Source organism: Melanerpes formicivorus, unplaced genomic scaffold (genome assembly GCF_026170545.1).
Source record: "Melanerpes formicivorus ecotype bairdi unplaced genomic scaffold, bMelFor1.0.p_v2 SCAF_77, whole genome shotgun sequence".
NCBI lineage: Eukaryota > Metazoa > Chordata > Aves > Piciformes > Picidae > Melanerpes > Melanerpes formicivorus.
This window is the reverse complement of record NW_027142429.1, coordinates 539,346-556,438: the sequence shown is the minus strand read 5'-3', so window position 1 is coordinate 556,438 and position 17,093 is coordinate 539,346. Positions and strand designations below refer to the sequence as shown.

General features: G+C 66.9%; 1 protein-coding gene across 1 annotated transcript in view; it reads left to right on the top strand.

Annotated features, from left to right (window-relative positions):
• RABL6 (RAB, member RAS oncogene family like 6) overlaps positions 1 to 17,093 on the top strand; it is an 87,980-nt gene that overhangs the window by 53,247 nt on the left and 17,640 nt on the right. Inside the window, 1 exon segment of the mRNA XM_068164115.1 lies at positions 15,094 to 15,461. Coding sequence (XP_068020216.1) covers positions 15,094 to 15,461 — 368 coding nt within the window.

Genomic DNA, 17,093 nt, shown 5'->3' with positions numbered 1-17,093 from the left:
GTGGCAGCAGGGCAGCAGTGGCAGCAGGGGCAGCAGGGGCAGCAGTGGCAGCAGGGCAGCAGTGGCAGCAGGGCAGCAGTGGCAGCAGTGGCAGCAGTGGCAGCAGGGCAGCAGGGCAGCAGGGCAGCAGTGGCAGCAGTGGCAGCAGGGGCAGCAGTGGCAGCAGGGCAGCAGGGCAGCAGTGGCAGCAGTGGCAGCAGGGCAGCAGGGCAGCAGGGCAGCAGTGGCAGCAGTGGCAGCAGGGGCAGCAGTGGCAGCAGTGGCAGCAGGGCAGCAGTGGCAGCAGGGCAACAGTGGCAGCAGTGGCAGCAGGGCAGCAGGGCAGCAGGGCAGCAGGGCAGCAGGGCAGCAGTGGCAGCAGTGGCAGCAGGGCAGCAGTGGCAGCAGGGCAGCAGTGGCAGCAGGGCAGCAGTGGCAGCAGTGGCAACAGTGGCAGCAGTGGCAGCAGGGCAGCAGGGCAGCAGTGGCAGCAGTGGCAGCAGGGGCAGCAGTGGCAGCAGTGGCAGCAGGGCAGCAGTGGCAGCAGGGCAGCAGGGGCAGCAGAGCAGCAGTGGCAGCAGGGCAGCAGGGCAGCAGTGGCAGCAGTGGCAGCAGGGCAGCAGGGCAGCAGGGCAGCAGGGCAGCAGTGGCAGCAGGGCAGCAGTGGCAGCAGTGGCAACAGTGGCAGCAGTGGCAGCAGGGCAGCAGGGCAGCAGTGGCAGCAGTGGCAGCAGGGGCAGCAGTGGCAGCAGTGGCAGCAGGGCAGCAGTGGCAGCAGGGCAGCAGGGGCAGCAGAGCAGCAGGGGCAGCAGGGCAGCAGGGCAGCAGTGGCAGCAGTGGAGCAGTGGCAGCAGGGCAGCAGGGCAGCAGGGCAGCAGTGGAGCAGTGGCAGCAGGGCAGCAGGGCAGCAGGGCAGCAGGGCAACAGTGGCAGCAGGGCAGCAGGGCAGCAGTGGCAGCAGGGCAGCAGGGCAGCAGTGGCAGCAGGGCAGCAGGGCAGCAGTGGCAGCAGGGCAGCAGGGCAGCAGTGGCAGCAGGGCAGCAGGGCAGCAGTGGCAGCAGGGGCAGCAGGGCAGCAGGGCAGCAGTGGCAGCAGTGGCAGCAGTGGCAGCAGGGGCAGCAGGGCAGCAGGGCAGCAGTGGCAGCAGTGGCAGCAGTGGGAGCAGGGCAGCAGTGGCAGCAGGGCAGCAGGGCAGCAGTGGCAGCAGGGCAGCAGGGCAGCAGTGGCAGCAGGGCAGCAGTGGCAGCAGGGGCAGCAGGGCAGCAGTGCAGCAGGGCAGCAGTGGCAGCAGGGCAGCAGAGCAGCAGTGGCAGCAGGGGCAGCAGTGGCAGCAGGGCAGCAGGGCAGCAGTGGCAGCAGGGCAGCAGGGCAGCAGGGCAGCAGGGCAGCAGGGCAGCAGTGGCAGCAGTGGAGCAGTGGCAGCAGGGCAGCAGGGCAGCAGGGCAACAGTGGCAGCAGTGGCAGCAGTGCAGCAGGGCAGCAGGGCAGCAGTGGCAGCAGTGGCAGCAGGGGCAGCAGTGGCAGCAGGGCAGCAGGGCAGCAGTGGCAGCAGGGCAGCAGGGCAGCAGGGCAGCAGTGGCAGCAGTGGCAGCAGGGCAGCAGGGCAGCAGTGGCAGCAGGGCAGCAGGGCAGCAGTGGCAGCAGGGCAGCAGTGGCAGCAGTGGCAGCAGTGGCAGCAGTGGCAGCAGGGCAGCAGTGGCATCAGGGTAGCAGTGGCAGCAGTGGCAGCAGTGGCATCAGGGTAGCAGTGGCAGCAGTGGCAGCAGTGGCAGCAGTGGCAGCAGGGCAGCAGTGGCAGCAGTGGCAGCAGTGGCAGCAGTGGCAGCAGGGGCAGCAGTGCAGCAGTGGCAGCAGGGCAGCAGTGGCAGCAGTGGCAGCAGTGGCAGCAGTGGCAGCAGGGCAGCAGTGGCAGCAGTGGCAGCAGTGCAGCAGTGGCAGCAGGGGCAGCAGTGCAGCAGTGGCAGCAGGGCAGCAGTGGCAGCAGGGCAGCAGGGCAGCAGGGCAGCAGTGGCAGCAGTGGCAGCAGTGGCAGCAGGGCAGCAGTGGTAGCAGTGGCAGCAGAGCAGCAGTGGCAGCAGGGCAGCAGTGGCAGCAGGGCAGCAGTGGCAGCAGTGCAGGAGGGCAGCAGGGCAGCAGTGGCAGCAGGGCAGCAGTGGCATCAGGGCAGCAGTGCAGCAGTGGCAGCAGTGGCAGCAGAGCAGCAGTGGCAGCAGGGGCAGCAGGGCAGCAGGGCAGCAGTGGCAGCAGGGGCAGCAGGGCAGCAGTGGCAGCAGTGGCAGCAGGGCAGCAGTGGCAGCAGGGCAGCAGGGCAGCAGGGGCAGCAGTGGCAGCAGGGCAGCAGGGCAGCAGGGCAGCAGGGCAGCAGGGCAGCAGTGGCAGCAGGGCAGCAGTGGCAGCAGGGCAGCAGGGGCAGCAGGGCAGCAGGGCAGCAGGGCAGCAGGGCAGCAGGGCAGCAGTGGCAGCAGGGCAGCAGGGCAGCAGTGGCAGCAGTGGCAGCAGGGCAGCAGGGCAGCAGGGCAGCAGTGGCAGCAGTGGCAGCAGGGCAGCAGGGCAGCAGTGGCAGCAGGGCAGCAGTGGCAGCAGGGCAGCAGGGCAGCAGTGGCAGCAGTGGCAGCAGTGGCAGCAGGGGCAGCAGGGCAGCAGGGCAGCAGTGGCAGCAGGGCAGCAGTGGCAGCAGGGCAGCAGGGCAGCAGGGCAGCAGTGGCAGCAGTGGCAGCAGGGGCAGCAGGGGCAGCAGTGGCAGCAGTGCAGCAGTGGCAGCAGGGGCAGCAGTGCAGCAGTGGCAGCAGGGGCAGCAGGGCAGCAGTGGCAGCAGTGGCAGCAGTGGAGCAGTGGCAGCAGGGCAGCAGGGCAGCAGGGCAACAGTGGCAGCAGTGGCAGCAGGGCAGCAGGGCAGCAGGGCAGCAGTGGCAGCAGTGGCAGCAGGGGCAGCAGTGGCAGCAGGGCAGCAGGGCAGCAGTGGCAGCAGTGGCAGCAGGGCAGCAGGGCAGCAGGGCAGCAGTGGCAGCAGTGGCAGCAGGGGCAGCAGTGGCAGCAGTGGCAGCAGGGCAGCAGTGGCAGCAGGGCAGCAGGGCAGCAGGGCAGCAGTGGCAGCAGGGCAGCAGGGCAGCAGGGCAGCAGGGCAGCAGTGGCAGCAGTGGCAGCAGTGGCAGCAGGGCAACAGTGGCAGCAGTGGCAGCAGGGCAGCAGGGCAGCAGTGGCAGCAGGGCAGCAGGGCAGCAGGGCAGCAGGGCAGCAGTGGCAGCAGTGGCAGCAGTGGCATCAGGGTAGCAGGGCAGCAGTGGCAGCAGGGCAGCAGTGGCAGCAGTGGCAGCAGGGCAGCAGTGGCAGCAGGGCAGCAGTGGCAGCAGAGGCAGCAGGGCAGCAGTGGCAGCAGGGCAGCAGTGGCAGCAGTGGCAGCAGTGGCAGCAGGGCAGCAGTGGCAGCAGTGGCAGCAGTGGCAGCAGGGCAGCAGTGGCAGCAGTGGCAGCAGTGCAGCAGTGGCAGCAGGGCAGCAGTGGCAGCAGGGCAGCAGGGGCAGCAGGGCAGCAGTGGCAGCAGTGGCAGCAGAGCAGCAGGGCAGCAGGGCAGCAGTGGCAGCAGTGGCAGCAGGGCAGCAGGGGCAGCAGGGCAGCAGTGGCAGCAGTGGCAGCAGTGGCAGCAGGGCAGCAGGGCAGCAGTGGCAGCAGTGGCAGCAGGGCAGCAGTGGCAGCAGTGGCAGCAGTGCAGCAGTGGCAGCAGGGGCAGCAGTGCAGCAGTGGCAGCAGGGCAGCAGTGGCAGCAGGGCAGCAGGGGCAGCAGGGCAGCAGTGGCAGCAGTGGCAGCAGGGCAGCAGTGGCAGCAGTGGCAGCAGTGGCAGCAGGGCAGCAGTGGCAGCAGTGGCAGCAGTGCAGCAGTGGCAGCAGGGGCAGCAGTGCAGCAGTGGCAGCAGGGCAGCAGTGGCAGCAGGGCAGCAGGGGCAGCAGGGCAGCAGTGGCAGCAGTGGCAGCAGAGCAGCAGGGCAGCAGGGCAGCAGTGGCAGCAGGGCAGCAGTGGCAGCAGGGCAGCAGGGGCAGCAGGGCAGCAGTGGCAGCAGGGGCAGCAGGGCAGCAGGGCAGCAGGGCAGCAGTGGCAGCAGTGGAGCAGTGGCAGCAGGGCAGCAGTGGAGCAGTGGCAGCAGTGGCAGCAGGGGCAGCAGGGCAGCAGTGCAGGCAGAGCAGCAGTGGCAGCAGGGCAGCAGAGCAGCAGTGGCAGCAGGGCAGCAGTGGCAGCAGTGGCAGCAGAGCAGCAGTGGCAGCAGGGCAGCAGAGCAGCAGTGGCAGCAGGGCAGCAGTGGCAGCAGGGCAGCAGGGCAGCAGTGGCAGCAGTGGCAGCAGGGCAGCAGCGCAGCAGAGCAGCAGTGGCAGCAGGGCAGCAGTGCAGGCAGAGCAGCAGTGCAGGCAGTGCAGGCAGAGCAGCAGTGCAGGCAGAGCAGCAGTGCAGGCAGTGCAGCAGGCCCCATGTGGTGGTGCTGGAGAGCTGCTGCTGGCAGAGGCAGCTCTGGGGCCCTGCTCCTGCAGGAGCTCTGTGGCTGCACTCTGCTGGCACCCTGCAGCCCAGGGCCATGCAGCTCTCCTTGCTGTGGGCACTGGCAAGTGTAGAGGCCTGGTGCTGCCTTCCCCACGGTCAGAGGAGCTTCTGGGGCAGTCAGAGAGGACCTCAGCAGAAGCCCCAGAGCCACAGCAGGGCAGGGGCTGGAAGGGACCTCCAGAGATCATCCACTCCTAGCCCCCTGCCAGGGCAGCTCAGCCAGGCACACAGCCAGGCAGGCTCTGAATGTCTCCAGAGCAGACTCCACAGCCTCTCTGGGCAGCCTGCTCCAGGCTCCAGCACCCTCCCAGGGACAAAGTTTCCCCTCCTCTTCCCCTGGCAGCTGCTCTGCTCCAGCTGCCCCCAGTGCCCCTTGTGCTGTGCTTGGCCAGCCCTGAGCAGAGCCTGGCTCCAGCCCTGCACAGCTTTAGCCCCAGCACTGAGGGCAGCCCTCAGGCTGCTCTGCTCCCAGCCCCAAGCCCCAGCTGCCTCAGGCTGTGCTCACAGGAGATGTTCCACTGCCTGCAGCAGCTCTCTGCCTCTGGGCTGTTCCATGTGGCCCCTGTGGCAGTTCCTGTTGTGTTCCAGGCCAGGTGGTGGGCACAGTACAGGAGCAGGTTTATGCCCCTGGAGGTGCCCACAGGCTGGTGGTGCTGCTGCACTGTGCAGGGAGCAGCTGCAGGGGGATCTGGCACTGCAGGGGGATCTGGCACTGCAGGGGGCTGCTGCAGGAGGATTTGGCACTGCAGGGGGCTGCAGCAGGGGGATCTGGCACTGCAGGGGGCTGCAGCAGGGGGATCTGGCACTGCAGGGGGCTGCTGCAGGAGGATCTGGCACTGCAGGGGGCTGCAGCAGGGGGATCTGGCACTGCAGGGGGCTGCAGCAGGGGGATCTGGCACTGCAGGGGGCTGCAGCAGGGGGATCTGGCACTGCAGGGGGCTGCAGCAGGGGGATCTGGCACTGCAGGGGGCTGCAACAGGGGGATCTGGCACTGCAGGGGGCTGCTGCAGGAGGATCTGGCACTGCAGGGGGCTGCAACAGGGGGATCTGGCACTGCAGGGGGCAGCTGCAGGGGGATCTGGCACTGCAGGGGGCTGCTGCAGGGGGATCTGGCACTGCAGGGGGATCTGGCACTGCAGGGGGCTGCAACAGGGGGATCTGGCACTGCAGGGGGCTGCTGCAGGGGGATCTGGCACTGCAGGGGGATCTGGCACTGCAGGGGGCTGCTGCAGGGGGATCTGGCACTGCAGGGGGCTGCTGCAGGGGGATCTGGCACTGCAGGGGGCTGCTGGCTCTGCTGGGGGCACCAGAGGTACCTTTGCCAGCAGAGGAGCTGCTGAGCTGGTGAAAGCCAACCTGCTCTTCAGGGCTGTGGCTTGGCAAACAAAGTGCCAGCTGGGCACCCTCTGCCCTCCCTGCAGCCACTGCAGCTCTGGGCTGGGGGCTGGGGGCTTTGCTGTCAGCAGGGAACTCCTCCTGCAGCCAGGGCTTGGAGAGCCCTCTGCTCCCCCTGAGCCCAAAGGCAAAGCAGCAGGCTGCTCCTGAGCTCTCTGACCACACTGCCAGCTGCTGGGCTGGGGATGTCTGATGTGCTTCTCTGCAGCCCAGGCAGACACAGGTCTGGGTGGTGCAGAGGAGCTGCAGGGGAGGTCCTTCAGCCCCAGAGCTGTGCTCTCCCCACACTCATTTCCAGCTCTGAGGAGCTCCCCAGGCCTGAGCCCTGCACACAGGGCAGGCAGCTTGGCCTGAAGTTCTCTTCCTTAGCAAAGAGCTGAGGCTGGAGGACAGAGGACCAGTGGGCATGGCAGGATTTAACCCCAGCCAGCAGCTCAGCACCATGCAGCCACTCATTGCTCACTGCTCCCCAGCAGAGCTCAGGGGCTGCAGGGAGAGCAACTTAGCATTGAGATGGAAATGCAGTGCTGAGGGTGCTGGGGGGGCTGGGGGTGCTGAGGGTGCTGGGGGTGCTGAGGGTGCTGGGGGTGCTGAGGGTGCTGAGGGTGCTGAGGATTGAAGTGATGAGGATGAGAGAGCTGGGGCTGTGCAGCCTGGAGAGGAGAAGGCTCCAGGCAGACCTCAGAGCAACCTTCCAGTACCTGAAGGGCTCCAGGAAGGCTGCAGAGGGACTGCTCCCAAAGGCCTGCAGGGCCAGGCCCAGGGGCAAGGGTTTGAAATGAGAGCAGAGCAGATTGAGATTGGATGTGAGGAGCAAGTTCTGCCCCAGGAGGCTGCTGGAACACTGCAGCAGGCTGCCCAGGGAGGTGGTGGAGGCTCCAGCCCTGGAGATATTCAAGGTGAGGCTGGAGAGGGCTGTGGGCAACCTGCTCTGGTGGAGGATGTCCCTGCTGGGTGCAGGGGTTGGACTGGGTGAGCTCTGGAGCTCCCTTCCAGCCCAGCCTGGTCTGTGGCAGTGAGAACTAAAGCCCATGGAAGAGACCAGTGGTGCCCAGCGGTGCCCTCTGGTGCCCCAGTGCTGCCCCAGTGCTGCCCAGCAGTGCTCTTTGGTGCCCCAGTGCTGCCCCAGTGCTGCCCCAGCCTTGTTGAGCTCCACATGATTGGCTTGGGCCCAGCCCTGCAGCCTGCCCAGGTCCCCCTGGGTGGATCCTGCCCTGCAGTGTGTCAGCAGCACCACCCAGCTCGGTGCCATCCTGCTGCAGGGGCTGTTGGCTGCCCAGCTGGGGCTGCAGGGGCTGCAGAGCCAGGGCAGGGGCTGCAGAGCCAGGGCAGGGGCTGCAGGGGCTGCAGAGCCAGGGCAGGGGCTGCAGAGCCAGGGCAGGAGCTGCAGAGCCAGGGCAGGGCTGCAGGGGCTGCAGAGCCAGGGCAGGAGCTGCAGAGCCAGGGCAGGGGCTGCAGAGCCAGGGCAGGAGCTGCAGAGCCAGGGCAGGGGCTGCAGAGCCAGGGCAGGGGCTGCAGGAGCTGCAGAGCCAGGGCAGGGGCTACAGGAGCTGCAGAGCCAGGGCAGGGGCTGCAGGGGCTGCAGAGCCAGGGCAGGGGCTGCAGAGCCAGGGCAGGAGCTGCAGAGCCAGGGCAGGGCTGCAGGGGCTGCAGAGCCAGGGCAGGAGCTGCAGAGCCAGGGCAGGGGCTGCAGAGCCAGGGCAGGAGCTGCAGAGCCAGGGCAGGGGCTGCAGAGCCAGGGCAGGGGCTGCAGGAGCTGCAGAGCCAGGGCAGGGGCTACAGGAGCTGCAGAGCCAGGGCAGGGGCTGCAGGGGATGCAGAGCCAGGGCAGGGGCTGCAGAGCCAGGGCAGGGGCTGCAGGGGCTGCAGAGCCAGGGCAGGGGCTGCAGGAGCTGCAGAGCCAGGGCAGGGGCTGCAGAGCCAGGGCAGGGGCTGCAGGAGCTGCAGAGCCAGGGCAGGGGCTGCAGGGGCTGCAGGAGCTGCAGAGCCAGGGCAGGGGCTGCAGGCCCTGGGCTGCAGCAGCTCCTCTGAGCACTTCCTGCTCTCCTCTCCCCAAAGCAGGCCATGGCAGCAGGAGGTGAGCCTGCTGGGCCCCCTCTGCTGTGCCCTGCTCCTGTGCCCAGCTGCAGGCTGCTCTGCCACAATGGCCAGGGCTAAATTTGGAGCAGTGGGAGGGGATCAAGAGCTCTGCCTGCTGCAGCTGGGCACGTGAGGACAGAGCATCCTCGCTCCACAGCCTGGATGCCAGAGGAGACACAAGGTGGCAGCCAGCACTGCCTCAGAGCCTTATGTAAGCAGCCCTGGGCTCTGCCTGGGCTCTGCTCTTTGAGGCTCATGTGGATGCTTCTGGCTCCTTCCCTCTGCTTGGTCTCCTCTGCCTGCCACCTCTCACTGCTGCTTGCCCTGGGCTTCCCCAGGCTGAGCTCTCAGTGCTGGTCCCTGGCAGCCCAGAGCCAGCTGAGTGCTGAGCTGCAGCCAGAGCAGGGAGAGCAGCAGCACAGGGAGGGGATTCTGCCCCTCTGCCCTGCTCTGCTCAGCCCCCACCTGTAGCACTGCCTCCAGCTCTGGGGCCCCCAGCACAAGAAGGACCTGGAGCTGCTGGAGAGGCTCCAGAGGAGGCCACAGAGATGAGCAGAGGCTGCAGACCCTCCCCTGTGGGGCCAGGCTGGGAGAGCTGGGGCTGTGCAGCCTGGAGAAGAGAAGGCTCCAGGCAGAGCTCAGAGCAGCCTGCCAGGACCTGAAGGGCTCCAGGAGAGCTGGGGAGGGACTCTGGCCAAGGGCTGGGAGTGCCAGGCTGAGGAACAATGGCTTTGAGCTGGGAGAGGGGAGACTGAGAGTGGAGAGGAGGAAGAGATTGTTGAGAGTGAGGCTGGGGAGACTCTGGCACAGGCTGCCCAGGGAGGCTGTGGCTGCCTCCTGCCTGGAGGTGTTCAGGGCCAGGCTGGATGAGGCCTTGAGCAAGCTGGGCTGGGGGGAGGGGTCTCTGCCCATGGCAGGGGGCTGGAGCTGGCTGAGCTTTGAGGTCCCTTCCATCCCAACCCTTGTGTGAGTCTCTGGAGCCATTGGCAGGTTGCAGGGCAGAGGAGGCCAGGCAGGAGCTGCCAGGCTGGGGGTGCTGTGCCCCCAGCAGCCCTGGCTGTGCCTCAGCAGGGAGCAGAGCAGGGCAGAGCTCTCCTGCTGCAGCATTTGCAGCGTGGGGAGGCTGCTCCCACACCTCCCCCTGCAGATCACTGCCAGCTCCCTGGCAGCTTTCCCTCTGCTGCTTCCCACCCACCCCTTTCCCGGGGGGGCTGGGAGCAGGGGGCTCAGCAGAGCTCTGTGTGCAGCCCCCCCAGCTCTGCCCTGTGCCCACGTGGCTGCTGGGGGCTGGGGAAGGTGACCTGGAGCAGGCTGCCACAGCTCTGCTTGGTGCCCTGCAGGGCTGAGAGCCTCTGCTGGCTCCACACAGCCATTGTAGCCTGCCACTAAAAATAGCTCTGCTGCCCCTGCTTCCTCTGCCCTTCCCCCAGTGCAGGTGAGCCAGGCAGGGCTGGCCAGGGCTGCAGAGCTCTCTGGGGGCAAGGCTGGCTGCCCTGGTGCCTCAGCAGGGAGCCTTCTCCCCTCCCAGCTCTTCAGCCCTGTTTCTGCAGGAGGCAGAGGTGGTGGCCACAGGCCTCCTCGCCTCTGGAGCACTCAGCAGGGGGGTCCCAGAGGGGCAGCTTTGGTCCTACCGAGTGCAGGAGAGCTTCAAGCCCCTGGGGCTGGGAGGAGTGTCCTGGGCTCTGCTGGCTCCAGCTGCAAGTACAGAGCCACAGACTGCACTGGCTGGGAAGGGAGCCTCAGAGCTCATCCTGTCCACCCCCTGCAGGCAGCAGGGACAGCTCCAGCCACAGCAGGCTGCCCAGGGTCACAGCCAGGCTGAGCTTTGATGTCTCCAAGGCCAGGGCCTCAACCCCCTCCCTGGGCAGCCTGTGCCAGGCTCTCCCCAGCCTCCCTGTGCAGAACTTCCTCCTGATGTCCAACCTAACCCTGCCCTGCTCCAGTTCCAAACCCTGGTCCCTGGTCCTCTCCCCACAGCCCCTCCCCAGCTGCCTGCAGCTCCCCTGCAGGTACTGAACTGCAGCCTTCTCTTCTCCAGGCTGCACAGCCCCAGCTCTTAGCCTGCCCCACAGCAGAGGCTCTCCAGCCCTCTGATCATCTTTGTGGCCTCCTCTGCCCCCCCTGCAGCAGGTCCCTGTCCCTGCTGTGTTGTGCTGTACCCCCCAGGCTCTGGGTGTGCTTTGCTCAGCTCCCTTCTCCCTTAGCCCTCAGTGTACATCAGCTTGCCCTACCTGTGTCCACCTTGAGGGTGACCCAGGGTGGTGTCAGGGCCTGGGGCTGTGTGCAGCAGTGGAGGTTTGGTGCTGAGCCAGGCAGAGCTCAGCTCAGCCAGCAGGGAGCAGCTCCTGGTTGCTGCAGGCTCCCAGTGCTGCTGTGGCTGCAAACAGGACAGGGGGTGCAGAGCAGCAGCACTGAGCTCTCCTCACAGCTGCGAGGAGAGAGCTGAGCCCCACAAAGCATTGCTGTTGAGCCATCCTGCTTTGGCTGCAGGCTGGGAGCCTTGGCTGCAAGCTGGGAGCCCTGGCTGCAGGCTGGGAGCCCTGGCTGCAAGCTGGGAGCCCTGGCTGCAGGCTGGGAGCCCTGGCTGCAGGCTGGGAGCCCTGGCTGCAAGCTGGGAGCCCTGGCTGCAGGCTGGGAGCCCTGGCTGCAAGCTGGGAGCCCTGGCTGCAGGCTGAGAGCCCTGGCTGCAGGCTGGGAGCCCTGGCTGCAGGTTGGGAGCTCTGGCTGCAGGCTGGGAGCCCTGGCTGCAGGCTGGGAGCTCTGGCTGCAGGCTGGGAGCCCTGGCTGCAGGCTGAGAGCCCTGGCTGCAGGCTGGGAGCCCTGGCTGCAGGTTGGGAGCTCTGGCTGCAGGCTGGGAGCCCTGGCTGCAGGCTGGGAGCTCTGGCTGCAGGCTGGGAGCCCTGGCTGCAGGCTGGGAGCCCTGGCTGCAGGCTGGGAGCCCTGGCTGGTGGGACTCAGCTCCCTGCTCCTGGCTGGCTCTGCAGAGGCTTTGCAGGGGCAGGGCCCAGGGCTGCCTCTGTGGATTCAGTGGCTTTGGAGGCCAGGGTACAGTGCAGGTGCTCTTGGCTTGTCTCCGCCCCCCAGCAGCCACCCTGTGCAGTCTGCCTGGAGGGATGCTGTGTGTGCTGAGCCCTGCTCAGGAGGGGAGCCCTGCAGCACGCTGGAAATGCACTGAGAAGCTCTCACTGTGCTCTGCTGGTGTGGGGGATGCTGTGTGCACCTTCCAGGCAAACCTGAGGCAGCCTCCAGAGAGCTCAGTGCAAGAGTTAAGCTCCTTTGTGTTTTGCCTTTGGTGCATGACACAAGGTCCATCTCCTGCAGGGCATTTGTTGTGTCACAGCTCACCCCAGCTCCCCCCCTGGCAGGGAGGGTGCTGGGATGGATGCTCTGAGAGTGCTCTGATCTCAGCTCTGCCTGGAGCTGGCTCTGTTGGAGCTGCAGTGAGCACAGCAGCCTTGCCCCACATCCCTCTGGCAGCAGCAGGGACAGGTAATGGACATCCCTGTGACAGCCAGGCCCCTTCTCTGCCCCCCTCAGGCAGTGCTGGGCTTGCAGCCTTCAGGCCAGGCTGCTGGAGGGAGGCCAACCTTGGCTAGCCACTGCCATGGGAGGGCTGGGAGCAGGGGACTGCTTCCCTTGTGCTGCTGACTTCCTTCCATCTCTGTCACTCAGGACCATCCAGCTCCATCCAGCTCCTCCTCTGTGTCACCCCAGTCCTCCTCTCTGCTCATGCTGCCTCCCAGCTTGAAACCTGCTGAGCACCTCCCTGCTCCCTGTGCTGCTTCACTGCAGTGCTGCAGCAGCTCTGCAGGACTGCTCTGCAGTGCCCCCCCTGCACCTCAGCCCTAGGCCAGCTCCTTAGGAAGCAGCTCTGCCCTTCCAGTGCTTCCTGGGGATGTTCCTGAGGGCTCCAGACAGGCTGCTGCCAAAGGCAGGAGTTTGTTCCTTCACAGTGTCTCAGGTTGCTTCTTGCACAGGAAGCATCTCAAGGGGCTGGAGAGACTTCTAGTTCCTACAGAAATGGTCAGGGGGCTGCAGCAGCTCTGCTCTGAGGACAGGCTGAGGAGCTGGGGATGTTCAGCCTGGAGAAGAGAAGGCTCCAGGGAGACCTCAGAGCAGTCTGCCAGGACCTGAGGGGCCTCCAGGAGAGCTGGGGAAGGACTCTGGCCAAGGGCTGGGAGTGCCAGGCCCAGGGGCAGTGGTTTGAAATGAGAGCAGAGCAGATTGAGATTGGATGTGGCTGGAGGGGAGGAGGAAGTTCTTCCCCATGAGAGTGGTGAAGCCCTGGAATGGGTTGTGCAGGGAGGTGGTTGGGGCCCTGCCCCTGGAGGTGTTTAAGGCCAGGCTGGCTGAGGCTCTGGCCAGGCTGATCTAGTGTGGGGTGTCCCTGCCCATGGCAGGGGGGTTGGCACTGGATGATCCTTGTGGTCCCTTCCAACCCTGACTGATACTCTGATACTATGTGAGGAACAAGTTCTGCCCAGGGAGGTGGTTGAGGCTCCATCCCTGGAGGTGTTCAAGGTGAGACTGGAGAGGGCTCTGGGCAACCTGAGCCAGTGGAGGATGTCCCTGCTGGGTGCAGGGCTTGGACTGGGTGAGCTCTGGAGCTCCCTTCCAGCCCAAACCTTTCCATGGTTCTATGATAAGTGTCTGCCTGGCTCTGCTCCTGGGAGGACAAGGCCCTGCTCTGTGTGGGAGAGGAGTCTCTGTCTGACCTCTCCTTGCCTGGAGCACAGCCCAGGCTGTCTGTCTGTCAGTCCTGCAGAAGCACTTCAGCCCACAGCCACTGGGCAGAGTCCATTGGGCTGAATGAAGTGAAAGGACAGAGTGTGGTGTGCTGGATTGGTGTGGTGCTGCCCTCCCTGGGGACCCTCTCTGGCACTCCCTGGGTGCCCTCTCTGGTGCTCCCCTGGGTCCCCTCTCTGGCACTCCCTGAGTGCCCTCTTCCTGGCCCAGCTGTGCAGCATGGAGCCAGTGCTGTTGTCAGGAGGGGCCTGGCTTCCTGGCAGGGTTTCTTTGCATCCTGCTGGTGAGGAGGCTGCCAGGCAGAGGAGCTGCAGCAGGAGGCTGCCAGGCAGAGCACTGCAGCAGGAGGCTGCCAGGCAGAGGAGCTGCAGCAGGAGGCTGCCAGGCAGAGCACTGCAGCAGGAGGCTGCCAGGCAGAGGAGCTGCAGCAGGAGGCTGCCAGGCAGAGGAGCTGCAGCAGGAGGCTGCCAGACAGAGGGGCTGCAGCGGGAGGCTGCCAGGCAGAGGAACTGCAGCAGGAGGCTGCCAGGCAGAGCACTGCAGCAGGAGGCTGCCAGGCAGAGGGGCTGCAGCAGGAGGCTGCCAGGCAGAGGGGCTGCAGCAGGAGGCTGTCAGGCAGAGGAGCTGCAGCAGGAGGCTGCCAGGCAGAGCACTGCAGCAGGAGGCTGTCAGGCAGAGGGGGTGCAGCAGGAGGCTGCCAGGCAGAGGGGCTGCAGCAGGAGGCTGTCAGGCAGAGGGGCTGCAGCAGGAGGCTGCCAGGCAGAGGGGGTGCAGCAGGAGGCTGCCAGGCAGAGCACTGCAGCAGGAGGCTGCCAGGCAGAGGGGCTGCAGCAGGAGGCTGCCAGGCAGAGGGGGTGCAGCAGGAGGCTGCCAGGCAGAGGAGCTGCAGCAGGAGGCTGCCAGGCAGAGCACTGCAGCAGGAGGCTGCCAGGCAGAGCACTGCAGCAGGAGGCTGCCAGGCAGAGCACTGCAGCAGGAGGCTGCCAGGCAGAGGGGGTGCAGCAGGAGGCTGCCAGGCAGAGGAGCTGCAGCAGGAGGCTGCCAGGCAGAGGAGCTGCAGCAGGAGGCTGTCAGGCAGAGCACTGCAGCAGGAGGCTGCCAGGCAGAGGGGCTGCAGCAGGAGGCTGTCAGGCAGAGGAGCTGCAGCAGGAGGCTGCCAGGCAGAGCACTGCAGCAGGAGGCTGTCAGGCAGAGCACTGCAGCAGGAGGCTGCCAGGCAGAGGGGCTGCAGCAGGAGGCTGTCAGGCAGAGCACTGCAGCAGGAGGCTGCCAGGCAGAGGGGGTGCAGCAGGAGGCTGCCAGGCAGAGCACTGCAGCAGGAGGCTGCCAGGCAGAGGGGCTGCAGCAGGAGGCTGCCAGGCAGAGGGGCTGCAGCAGGAGGCTGCCAGGCAGAGGGGGTGCAGCAGGAGGCTGCCAGGCAGAGCACTGCAGCAGGAGGCTGCCAGGCAGAGGGGCTGCAGCAGGAGGCTGCCAGGCAGAGGGGCTGCAGCAGGAGGCTGCCAGGCAGAGGAGCTGCAGCAGGAGGCTGCCAGGCAGAGGAGCTGCAGCAGGAGGCTGCCAGGCAGAGGAACTGCAGCAGGAGGCTGTCAGGCAGAGCACTGCAGCAGGAGGCTGCCAGGCAGAGGGGGTGCAGCAGGAGGCTGCCAGGCAGAGGAACTGCAGCAGGAGGCTGCCAGGCAGAGGGGGTGCAGCAGGAGGCTGCCAGGCAGAGGAGCTGCAGCAGGAGGCTGCCAGGCAGAGGGGCTGCAGCAGGAGGCTGCAGCAGGAGCAGGCCTGGTTTCCCTTCTGGAGAGCACAGAGCATCTCCCCATTCCTTCAGGCAGGGCCACAGCTTGCTGCAGCACCGCAGAGTGTGCAGGGGGAGGCTGGCTGTGTCTGCACGCTGCCAGGATGTTGCAGTCAGTCCTGTGGGAGCCCCCTGGAGAGGTCCTTTCCTTTGACATTCAAGGCTTCTCCTCCCAGATCCACTCCTGGCTCCTCGTGGGAGGTGCTCATGGCCCTGGAGTCTGCCTGGATGCTCTGCAGCTGGAGCTGTGCCCTTCCTGGGGCACTGCTGCCCTAGGGACATCCTTTCAGGAACTGCCTGAGGGTTGTGCTTGCAGCCCTGGCACCTCATTGCAGTCTGTGCATGCAGGGCCTCCCAGCAGCACTGCACAGCAGCTCCCTGCTCCAGCAGCTCCCTGCTCCAGGCTGGGCTGTGCCCAGCTCCGCGGCGGCGCTGAGCCGGGTTCGTGGTGGCGCAGGGAGCCGCAGCAGCCCCGCGGCCGCGGCAGCTCAGCCCGGGGCCGGAGCAGCCCGGGCTGGCGCTCGGGGCCCTGCTGAGCTGCTTTCCTCCATCCCTCACCTTTGCCATTTCTTCTCCTGCAGCTTCCTGGAGATGATGGAGGCCAGGAGCCGCGGCCACGGGGCGCCGCTCGCCGCCAACGGCCAGAGCCCCTCCTCGGGCTCCCAGTCCCCCGTGGTGCCTCCCAGCTCCACCTCCACGGGCAGCTCCAGCCCCGGCACCCCGCAGCCCCCCCAGCCTGCCCCCGCCGGCTCTGCCGCCTCTCCTGACCCGCCCCCGTCCTTCTCACCAGTGCCTGCCCCCGAGGCCCGGCAGCCGCAGGCAGCGCCCCCGGCCCCGGCGCCCCCGGCCCCGGCAGCGGCGCCCCCGGCCCCGGCGCCGCCGAAGCGCAGCATCATCGCCCGGCTCTTCGGGGCGGCCCCTGCCGCGGAGCCCGCTCCCGCCCAGCCAGGTAGGTGCTGCCCTGCCGGCTCTCCCCCTCGGCCTCTCTGCTTTGGCTTTCCCCTCGGGGGAGGCTGGGCACACAGGGACCCGAGGCTGGGCACACAGAGACCAGAGGCTGGGCACACAGGGACCCGAGGCTGGGCACACAGGGACCAGAGGCTGGGCACACAGGGACCCGAGGCTGGGCACACAGGGACCCGAGGCTGGGCACACAGGGACCCGAGGCTGGGCACACAGGGACCAGAGGCTGGGCACACAGGGACCCGAGGCTGGGCACACAGGGATCAGAGGCTGGGCACACAGGGACCCGAGGCTGGGCACACAGGGACCCGAGGCTGGGCTGCCCTCTGCCTCTCTGCTGCTGAGCATCCTGCCCGTCTCCAGGCTGGGCCTGGGGGGACTGTGTGCAGCCAGCAGGGTGGTGGCTGCAGGGTGCTGAGCAGGCAGTGGACACTAATCAAATCAGTGTCAGCTTCCTACCAGGAGCACATATGGCTCTTGGCTAGCAAGGCCTCTGCCAGAGAGGCTGTTGGAAGCTCTGTCCTCACAAAGGTCTGGTGCCTCCAAGGGGCTCCTGTGAACAGAGAGCAGCAGAGCGCTGGGTTGAAAGGTTATTCAGCCAGAAATGAGCTCCTCAGCCCAGGCTCTGCAGTGGATTCCCCTCCAGGGCAAGAGGCTCCCTCTGAGGTGGGCTGGGGGCTGCAGCCCCCCTTGGCCGCTTCCTCAGCGCTGCAGAGAGCCTTCAGGCCAGGGCTGTGCCAGGCCAAGTGGCAAGGCAGAGGCAGCCAGGGCTCTCTTGCCTGCTCCTGTGCTTAGCTGGGCCTTAATTTGCCTGTCAGCTTCACTTTGTTTGTGAAGCTAACTGGAGCTGCAGAGCTGCACTGCCTGAGTGTCATTAGCATGAGGTGGTTGGCAATACCTTCCCTCTCAAGCTGTCAATCCCCCCCCAGCTCTCAGCACGCTCCAGACACCCACAGAAAGCAAGGAGGAGGTGCTGGGAACAGGCTTTGCAGCTTCAGATCTGCAGGCAGCATTCTGCATCACAGCACAGCCTTGGCAGTGTCTCTGTGGCTCTTCCTACCCAGAAACAAACAAAAGAGAGGGGCAGGAGGTCAGCAGAAAGCCTGTGGCAGCCTGAGGTGTGGGACAGAGGCAGGTGGTCAGCTGCCAGCCAGTGCCACAGGCCTGGAGGTGGCTTTGGGTTTCTCTTCTTTGTTGTAAATCTGGCACTGAGCTTGGGAGCCACAGAAGGGCTCAGGCTGGAAGGGCCTCAGAGATCATCTGCTCCAACCTTCAGCCATGGCAGGGACACCTCTCAGCTAGACTCATCCAGCCTGGCCCTGAACACCTCCAGGGAGGGCAGCCTTGGGGGTGCTGAGCAGCTCCCCAGGAGCCAGCAGTGCCTCCTGCAGCCCAGGGGCAGCTGTGTGCTGGCTGCAGCCAGAGCAGGGTGGGCAGCAGGGCAGCAGAGGGGATCCTGCCCCTGGGCTCTGCTCAGACCTCACCTCCAGCCCTGCCTCCAGCTCTGCTGTCCCCAGCAGCAGAAGGACACAGAGCTGCTGGAGAGAGGCCAGAGGAGGCCACAAGGATGCTCCAGGGCTGGAGCAGCTCTGCTGGGAGCACAGGCTGAGGGAGCTGG